Here is a 9,485-nt window from a genome sequence, read left to right on the forward strand (position 1 = left end):
ACATACACACACACACACACACACATACATACACACACACACACACACACACACACACACACACACACACACACACACACACATACACACTTTCAGAAACGAGGGAAAGAGACATGGCAAGATTTGGTACTGTGTGTGTGTGTGTTTGGCTGCAAGTGTGTATCCTGTCCCTGGTGCAGCTGGACTGGGTGGAGGACATTCTCATGTTAATTAGGGATTAGCTGGCGGGACAGCAGGAGTGTGTATGGACAAAGATGCAGTACCGAGGTTCCTCAAGGCAAATACGCGCACACATTTTTTTTGTCATCGTGACAACTTTCCGCCAAATGTTTTCATCTGCTTCCTGCAGCCCACTTAACTTCAACTGGCCGCCCTCGCTTCACTCATCAGGACGCTCTAACTCCCTCCTTTCGGAGAGGAGCAGCGTCCCACTCTCGTGCGCAACGTGCCGCTTTTGTGCAGGTGCCAAAGCTGGACAAACTCCTCGGGCATGGCGTGGTACCACTTGTCGGGCAGGATGTTGTCGTAGTAATGGTGGCTGACCGGCTGCTCGTCCAGGCTGACGGAAAACGGCCAGAAGCCGTAGACCGTCACCTCCTCGCACAGCCCCAGGGCCAGGCTGACCAGGAAGAGCCCCGTGGAGAGGCGTGTGGCGTGCACGCCGTGGGCTTTCCAGAATTTTCCCACCGTGCGCAGGAATTCGGGGTTGGCGAAGAGCATGGTGAGGTTGGAGGAGGTGTCCGCCAGGGCGTAATGCGCCCGCAGTGACGGGTCGGTGCCCGTCTTCATGGAGAACGCTGGCATGTAGATGTAGCTGGAGCCGTAGACCTTCATACTGTCCACAAAACCTTTTCTCGACCATAGGAGGTTCTGAAATCTGAGAGACAGAGTGATAAGGAGGGAGATCGGGAGTTATTGTGAATGTGGAGTCACTCATGACCTGACGACTGGTTGACTCATCTGTGGAGCTGTCTGCTCCCTTTCTTCCTGTCTAGAGAGGAAATCAGTTTCCTGTGTTGTACCACTACAGGAACACAATGGGGGATTCAGGCACTTACCCACTAACTAAAGACGAAGTTTAACATTACATCATTTGCAGAAACAGATGTTTTACAGTTTAGATTGAACAGTCGGAGAGGGAATTATTATTATATTTCACTCTTTTAATCCAATTCATGTGTGTATGTTTATAATGCCTTGTGTTTCTTTTATATCTTAACGCCTTTTCATGTCTCATGAATTGTCTTGTTGTTGAAATATGCTCGTCTTGGACAATGCATATTTCAATTTCCAATTAATTACATTTGTAAACTCGACTTCTTAAGTGCCATATGAAGTTTGAATTGTTATTTTTTTTTAAATATCCTGAGATCACCATACTGATGCCACAACGTAAATAGCCTATAGTATGCTAGGACGCTCACACCTACGCCGTGCTTACATGCCCTCTCTTCTGAAAGTGATCAATATCTCTTTATGATGCATGTTTTATTGATTCTGACTGATCACCTTTTCTCTATGATGCTGGGGTTGGCTGTGACCAGGTGAGTTCTGGTTCCCACATCCTCCACGTATTCCTTTGACAGTGGTGGGAGGTTGCACCTAAAATGAACAAAACACACATGCTTTATTGAACATTTCGCACACACTCTGTACTGAAAATGGTTAGTGGCTCAAGCACTTACAGTATAAACAATTAAACGATGCATTTAAGCCATTACCTTCTGATTAGATCTGATTATCTGATTACTAATAATTAGACGACGGGAGAGGAGACGTTAAAAGTGGAATGACATGGCTGAGAAGCGGTTGCCATGTTTTTAATCTTCAATAACTGGAGCGACAATGTCCCTTTGTAATAAAACCCAGTGATGGATACTTATATTGATCAAATAAACACATTTCAACAACTTTCACTTACTTTCTCTCTCTCTAACCAACAAACAGCGCTTCAGCTTCCGCAATAAAGATAATTTAGAGGAAATAAAAGGACAGCTAGAAAGGACTCTTTGTTCACGTGTGTGCTGATGCCATTTTGACTTTACTGTAAAGTGTCCTCCCTCGGGGATAATCATCAGCATCTTTTATTATTATTTGATTTTGATAAGCTTCGGCGTGAAGGTTAGGTTCACCTATCTCAGTAACCGTTCTGCTATCTGTTGGGTCTATTAGTAGGATTTAATAACACCCCTAGTGGTGAGTAGAAGTGTTAAAATAATAAATATGTTAGTCACAATATGTTTCCATATGGAATGTATTATAGGTTTACAATATTCTTGCTTACATAGGATATTATATGTTACAGTATATTAACTCATTGAATGTATTACATCATAGAAGTATAGTCACTGTAGGTATTAAAACACTAAGAATAGTTTTGAGGGTCAGATAGGGATTCTGAGTGAGGTGTCAGACATGCAGCAGCAAATGGAGGCGACCTCATCGATGGAGGATCACTAATCGCCACGGAGGGTCATTCACACGTTTTATGACAGTATCGGACACTTTCCGACTCTCAGGGGATACAAAAGACAATGTTTTAGGGAGTTTACCTCAGATCACTGCAGCTCTCATTTTCAGCTAACTGGCCGCGCCGGACTGTGAGGAGATGCGTGTATGTGGTCTCTGGTCTCGAGAACATTACTATTGATAGTTAATTCAGTTTGTAAGTGAACTTTGTGTAGTACATTAAATATTGTTTTTAATTTGAACCGGGTCCAGCTCATTCTTCTGATGCGCGTGCGCAGTAAGAAGCTCGCAGCAGAAGAGTACCTGCGGCCTGCAGGCTCCTTCATCCTTTGTTTGAGGATGCTTCACTATTGCCTGAACAATCAACGATCTGGCTCGAGGTGTTTCGAGGGATTTCTGCCGTGTCAGAATTTTTGGTCGCCCCTTTGCAGTTTTAAGGTCGGATTTCCCTCATGGCTGCTGTCCAGAGACCCAGAAACTGTAGTGAGCTTGTTTTAATATCACATTAAAAGGTATATTTTGCATGTCGTGTCTTGTGGCTGAGCCTGCTGTGATATAAATTGAACTTCATGGCAGAACAGACAACATGTTTTGTGCATCTTCCAGCCATCGGCGGCTCCATATTATTCTTTTTTCTTCTTCTTACTTTTAGCTCATAGTAGACTTGCACAAAGACACACTAAACCCTTTAGTTTAGGAACCAGTCATCTGGTATGAAAAAAAATAGGTACAAAACCATGTTTACGGTTCTGGGAGTGAAGAGACGCCAATAAAAGATAATTTAAGAAGTCAATCAACACCCATTGAAGGGCATGCGGCATGAACAGCATGCAAGTTGTTGAAGGAAGATGCTGCCTTGCTGCATTTTTTTTATTTTTTTTTACTATAATCTGAATAAAACTGTATTTGTATACATGGGGCTGTTTATCAACAGCATCTCTTTGATTACGTGTGTCAAACAGAAAAGTCATATTCAAACTAAATGATTCTCCTTCACCACATTGCCCATCACCTCACATATATTTTAAATCTAGCATGGAGTGTGCTCTATATGGTTTGATTCTGCTTTATGCCTCCTATCCTCTTCCTCCCTCCTCTTAAGTCTGTTCCTCTTTTGCTTACTCACGCCTAACCTCTTTTCTCTCATCCCTCGCTGTGGGCCCATTTTTCTGTCTCTGCCTTTCCCTCTTGGCTGCAGTCGACACCAGCTCTCATTATCACCGATGGCGTTCGGCTACTCTCTCGGGCACGGCCGATTCACATTTGAAGGAGCAGCGAAAGCAGTCGTATACAATGCACACGCGGGCACTCACAGGCCCGCAGAGTCCCTTATTTCTCACCGAAGGATGAAATCGGCCTGGTCAATGTCCCGTCCACATTTGCTGTACCGGAGAATGCCCCCGTTGCCCACCACTGCACACTTCTTCAGCGGCCGCTGCAGAGGGTTGTCCTGGTCAGAGGGAGACATGCAGCTCTGTTAGCGCGCACACAAAAGCACCGACACACAAAAGCAAATATTCCAGGTCGATTTTGTAACGTCATGTCTTTTGTTCATGTTGTAACTGCTTTTATTGTTTCCTATTTTTACCATGTAAAGTGCCTTTGCGTACCTTTTAAAGTGCTATAAAATTTAAATGTATTACTATTATTATTTTCTCTCAACCGGCACCCTACAATTGATGCAGGTGCATGAGTCACCCTGTGCACAGGACTTTGGCCTCCTGCTAATTTCCCGTCACAGCCTCATGTGCTGATGGAAAAACCAGCATGGAGATAAGAAGTGAGGAGGTGGACAAAACCAAGTCGAGGTTATACAGTTTATGAATCAGATTCCGTTTCTGGCTTTGGTCCAAGAGTAAAGTCTATATTGTATGGTGAGATTATTTAATGAAAAATACAGAGGAAACATAAAGAAATCTTTAAAGAAAAAGGACGTACTGCCAAGTAAAAAAAACTCTTTTCTCATCCCTGTAAACAAAAAAAATTAACTGGATGTAGAAAAGAGCCAAAAACAACTCAATGATTGTGTACTTTGAGATTAACATTCCCACATTATTTTTCATAGGAAACAAATGTCAACAATGGAAACAAACAAACACTTTCTAAAAATTGTTATCTCTTCTGCAACCCTTCCGTTATAACCAAATCTGTGTAACAAGTCTTTTCTTTCACCTGTCAATGCTCATTTAAATTGTTTTGAACTGGACATTATACGACTATTAAAAATTTAAAAGAGGGACATACAATTCTTTTAATACAAATTAACTACCATAAGTGGCAGCAATGGGTGTTTCAACCATTTATACGTTACGTTTAGGTTGTTTATCCATTCAGCCCTTTTCAATACTTACTAGCTACTTATTTGAACTGTTCATCCATACGTTTTAGCTAGTTGAAATGTTTATTCATCATGTTTAACTAACTGTTTAGACTCCTCTATTAGCTGACTAGCTGATATGTGGATTCATACTTAATGGCAGACTTATACCCACGGTCTACATCTGGTGAATCAGACTAGGGTACAAGTAACCCCCGGGATGGGAGTCGCTGCCCTATCATCATTTCGAATAAATCCTTGTATCGGATCTTATTAAAGCTGTCTACAGAGAACACTGAAATAACACGCTTCATGAAGCAAGGGCCAAAAATGTCCTGTCTCTTTGCCTTGGCTGCATTTAAGTCAGAGGCATGGATTAAGCGAGATGGCGGAAACAATTGTGCTCATTATTGCCCCTGGAGTGCACACACTTAAGAATACACACACACACACACACACACACACACCCACACACACACACACACACACACAGAAAAAGGCACACACATCTCTTCTTGCCTCAGGGGCTCTTTTAGACCATGACAGGGGGTTGAGTCAGAGGACAATACCCTGCTAACAGCACATCTAGCAGGGGAGGGGAACCAACAAGTTGGGCTTAAAATTTGAGAGGGGGGGGACACTTATTACAGTAGCACATGGTCCAGCAATTTCTGGAAAGTCATTGACATATTTTAGTTTTGGTTGTTCATTGTAATGTATGGCTGGTTGATAGCTATCATTTATTGATTATACCTATCATTAATGTATTTGTCCATAACATGTCAGAAATGTATTAAAACAATACCTCTCACAATCCATGTTTTGGTCTGACGGAACAAGCCAGAAGTCAAAATGTATTCATGTTACCATGATGTTAAACTATTTTGTCAAAATTCACAGATTTTTTCAGGGAAATTGTCAAACTTGCTTAGATGCTAGAAGAAGAAATCATAGGACTCTACTGTACAATCCAGTGAACTGCATGTGTGGATGCCCTGTTCGAGCCATTGAACCAACCAGCAATTAACTGTTAAAAGCCCTATTTGCCACATTCCCTGGCAGATGCCCAGATACTGTGGGTGTTGGCAGCTTAGTGTAGTGCGGATGTCTGTATTGTAACCTGCAATCACAGCACTGGCAGTTGGGAAGGCAGAGAATACATGCGTGCGAGAGCTTGTGCTTTGTCCATCCCACCTGACTATTAGTTACCTTCCTTCTGGGAAACACACACACACACACACACACACACACACACACACACACACACACACTTCATATTCTCCTTTTCTCTCACCTCCCCCATCCCTCATGAATATGCACAGCTCACGCCTGCAAATTGGGGTCACATATTCATCGCATTTACCAAGCAGGATATTAGACTGCAAATCCGTGTCATCAGTAATAGGAATCCAATCTTCATTATTAGTGAGGTGCATTGCCCCTGGATACAAAAACCACGGCAACAGCACCTACACCAGAGGTTCTCTTTTTATTTTTTCAGTGTCCAGACACAAACACCCTCATCCACATGCACACCCACACACGGGCACGAAGCCATGTAAAAATAGCCCATACATGATGTACAATAGTAAAGCCTCTAGATGGAAAGGACAGAGGAAACAACTTGGGAGGGAGACACTTGAAGGACATCCTCCTCCGGTTTGTACCCATGCTTTAAACATCTTGATCACAGATTAGACCGAAGTGGAAGAACAACAGGACAACATGTTTCCTGTTGAGCCATGAACACAGAGCAGGAGCTCGGATTTGATGTAAAAAAACATTTCAAATGCGTCCTCATCTGCACCTTTCCAGTTGTAACATGTCATGTAACTACAGAAACAGAAACAAAGTGAAAGATGCATATCACGGCGATTCATGTAAAAGTGAAAGAGTAAGATGGAGTATCTTTCATTCTGGCTGTGAACTGACACTGTGTCTAGGTACCTACCACTGACCAACAGTAGCATACCACTCCAGGGATATTTACCTACCACTGAACAACAGTATATACAACTCAGGGATATGTACCTACCACTGAACAACAGTAGCATACCACTCCAGGGATAGGTACCTACTGCTGAACAATTAGCATACCACTCCAGGGATAGGTACCTACTGCTGAACAAKTAGCATACCACTCCAGGGATAGGTACCTACAGCTGAACAAGTAGCATACCACTCCAGGGATAGGTACCTACTGCTGAACAATTAGCATACCACTCCAGGGATAGGTACCTACTGCTGAACAAGTAGCATACCACTCCAGGGATAGGTACCTACAGCTGAACAAGTAGCATACCACTCAGGGATCGGTACCTACCACTCAACAACAGTAGCATACCACTCTTAGGATAGGCTGACCAACGGCCACTTTTCGATCTCGGCGCTACTAGTCTGAGGTTATCCTCATGAATTCAGTTAAGCCAGTCATTAAAGATTTAATTTGTTTTCTTCTAAACATGCAGTACATTGTGAATTTTGTGATGTAATACAAATGTCCCTTTATTATTTGTCTTGAGAACATGTATTCAACTGCAACAATTATGTATTGAATGTCTATTGTTATTCTTTTATTTGTTGGAAATGAAATGCAAAACTATTGGGTTGCATTACCCTTTGTAAATAAACGGTAACATTCTGGCATATACCGTAAAATCACCGTAAAACCGAGTTATCCTACCATCACATACCGTAATCCAGTATACAGTATGATACCGTAAAAGTAAATTACGGTAGCTTCACCATTATTTTACGGTGAAATTGTTTAGAGTGTACCAGTAATCCTCTCTTCTTCCTCTATTATCGACCAACAAGGACCCACGTTAAAACCCAGTCCCCACAACAGTGTTGTATTGTGCTGAGTGGGAGAGAAATCAATTTCCATTAGACCAGACTGAATTTAATCTGGTCTTAGTTCCTTTTCAAGAGCACATCTGCATCTCAGAGTAATGTTTTTCTGCCAACATACCTTCACAAGGAGTGGGTAAGTCTCGTTGTTCACAGTGTGCGAGTGGTAAAACTCGCCATCGTACCACAGGACCTTGCCCATCGGCGAGTTCTCCTTGGTCACCGCAAACATCCTCCACGGATCGCAGCACTTTGTCAGCAACTTCCTGTGTAGAGAGGATGTGGGAAATAATAAAGCTGGTCTGGACAGTTTAACTCAAATTGGATTCAACAAGACAGCTGTGAAAAAACAGGCTTTAATAATTGATTCATTATTTGCGTAGCGATACCCAGTAAGATGTGTATTAATATGACAGGACAGGAACCAGAGTACGGTCCAGTGCTGTATATCAGAGGAAATCATCATATATTTTAGGTTATATATGTCTGGAGTTTCAAGGATAGCGAGATTCAGTAATATGTTAAATATTTCATGACCAAACAGGGGTCTTTACAGTTGTCAGGCTTTAAAACCACGTCTCCAAGTGAGCATCACATCCTCCCTGTCCGCTGCTCTGCAGGTGTCACCGGCTCTCGTTATCCTCATCAGCTTTGCACTGGAGAATATTCTCATATTCTCCACTGAATAAGAATTTAAACAAGGCTGCCACTACTGTGGCCCGTTCATCTGGTTTGCTTTCAAAATCAGCGTCACTGTCTAAATGAAAGACCCACACAGCGTTTGTGGTAGTAGATAGAGAGTGTTTATGATATGTTTGTATCTCTCTTTTGCATTACTGTAATGTTCCTGTAGGATATCACACAAAGCTTTGACAGATACAAAGCTTTTAAGAATGTTTTTGGTCGAATAACAGTTGTTATTTTTGAAAGATTGGGGTATTTTATGAAAGACTAATATCAACCACTTTCCATTAGATATACAGTCTGATCATATTGACATTATGCCCATCTGTTCAGAGTCTTCTAATGCAGACAAAGGAGGTCAGGCCACAGACACTCAGGGATAAGAATTATTCCCTAGAACCCCTATGTTTGCTGCTTAATATAACTTATTATAGATTTGCATTATTTACCTTTAAAGTGGATGCAAGGTTAAAAAAAAAAACATAAACAAAAAGGGAAATATAATCAATTTTCTTAGAGCCCGCCTAGGGACAGCTGCGGGCACCGGGCCATAGTTTGGGAAACACTGCTTTAAACCAATGGACAGAAATCGGAGACCTGAGACGAACCTGTATAAATCGATGCCCGTCTGGTTCTTCTGCCATACGTGCCCCTGCCTCAGCACCTCGTCCACTATTTCTTTGTCGCGTGGGAGTCTGTAGAAGGGGAACACGTAGAACCAGCAGAGCACCAGCACGCACATAGCGGCCCACACCGACAGCTTGCCCCGGTAGCATCGCGCCAACATCTTCCCCACCTCCTCTTGTCTATTGCACGGATCAAAACAACCAGTGCATGCAAATCAAGACCGGGTGCAGTAGAACGCAGACTCAAAGCTGGCTCAGAGCTGGTCTCTCCGTCCCGCTGCAAATCTCCGTGAATGAATGGAGCTCGCAAGGTAGGCGGTTGTTGGGTGTCAAGCTTCGGGCTGGAGAGAAGCAGGAGCGTCTAACCCTGCAGCAGCTCACACTCGGTTGCGGGGCTGTGGTGCAGAGTGTCGGGCTCTGCAGGAATCCGCCGCACTGATTTCGGTGCATCTCCACCATCATCACAGCCTGGTTGTAAGGAATCATGCGGACCCCCCTCCCCGCCCGGTGGCCCTCTGTATCCCAATCCGCCCCCCCCC

General features: G+C 43.1%; 1 protein-coding gene across 1 annotated transcript; it reads right to left on the reverse strand.

Annotated features, from left to right (window-relative positions):
• Positions 1 to 17: 17 nt before the first annotated feature.
• On the reverse strand, positions 18 to 9,485 carry st8sia1 (ST8 alpha-N-acetyl-neuraminide alpha-2,8-sialyltransferase 1). The gene is made up of 5 exons (XM_031859267.1): positions 8,929 to 9,485; positions 7,758 to 7,902; positions 3,810 to 3,919; positions 1,510 to 1,602; positions 18 to 877 (listed from the first exon to the last, which is right to left on the reverse strand). Exons 1-5 carry the CDS (start codon positions 9,105 to 9,107, stop codon positions 397 to 399), a joined length of 1,008 nt encoding a protein of 335 aa, XP_031715127.1. The 5' UTR covers positions 9,108 to 9,485; the 3' UTR covers positions 18 to 396.

The sequence above is a fragment of the Anarrhichthys ocellatus genome, unplaced genomic scaffold (genome assembly GCF_004355925.1).
Source record: "Anarrhichthys ocellatus isolate YVR2014 unplaced genomic scaffold, GSC_Weel_1.0 scaffold21, whole genome shotgun sequence".
In the NCBI taxonomy this organism is placed as follows: domain Eukaryota; kingdom Metazoa; phylum Chordata; class Actinopteri; order Perciformes; family Anarhichadidae; genus Anarrhichthys; species Anarrhichthys ocellatus.

Excerpts from the sequence above, each read along its gene's own strand:
- st8sia1 (XM_031859267.1), bottom strand. The coding sequence starts at position 9,107 with ATGTTGGCGCGATGCTACCGGGGCAAGCTGTCGGTGTGGGCCGCTATG. Across the intron at positions 7,903-8,928 it reads ACGGGCATCGATTTATACAG|GAAGTTGCTGACAAAGTGCT; the intron begins GTTCGTCTCAGG and ends CTCTCTACACAG. Across the intron at positions 1,603-3,809 it reads CAGGCCGATTTCATCCTTCG|GTGCAACCTCCCACCACTGT; the intron begins GTGAGAAATAAG and ends TGTTCATTTTAG.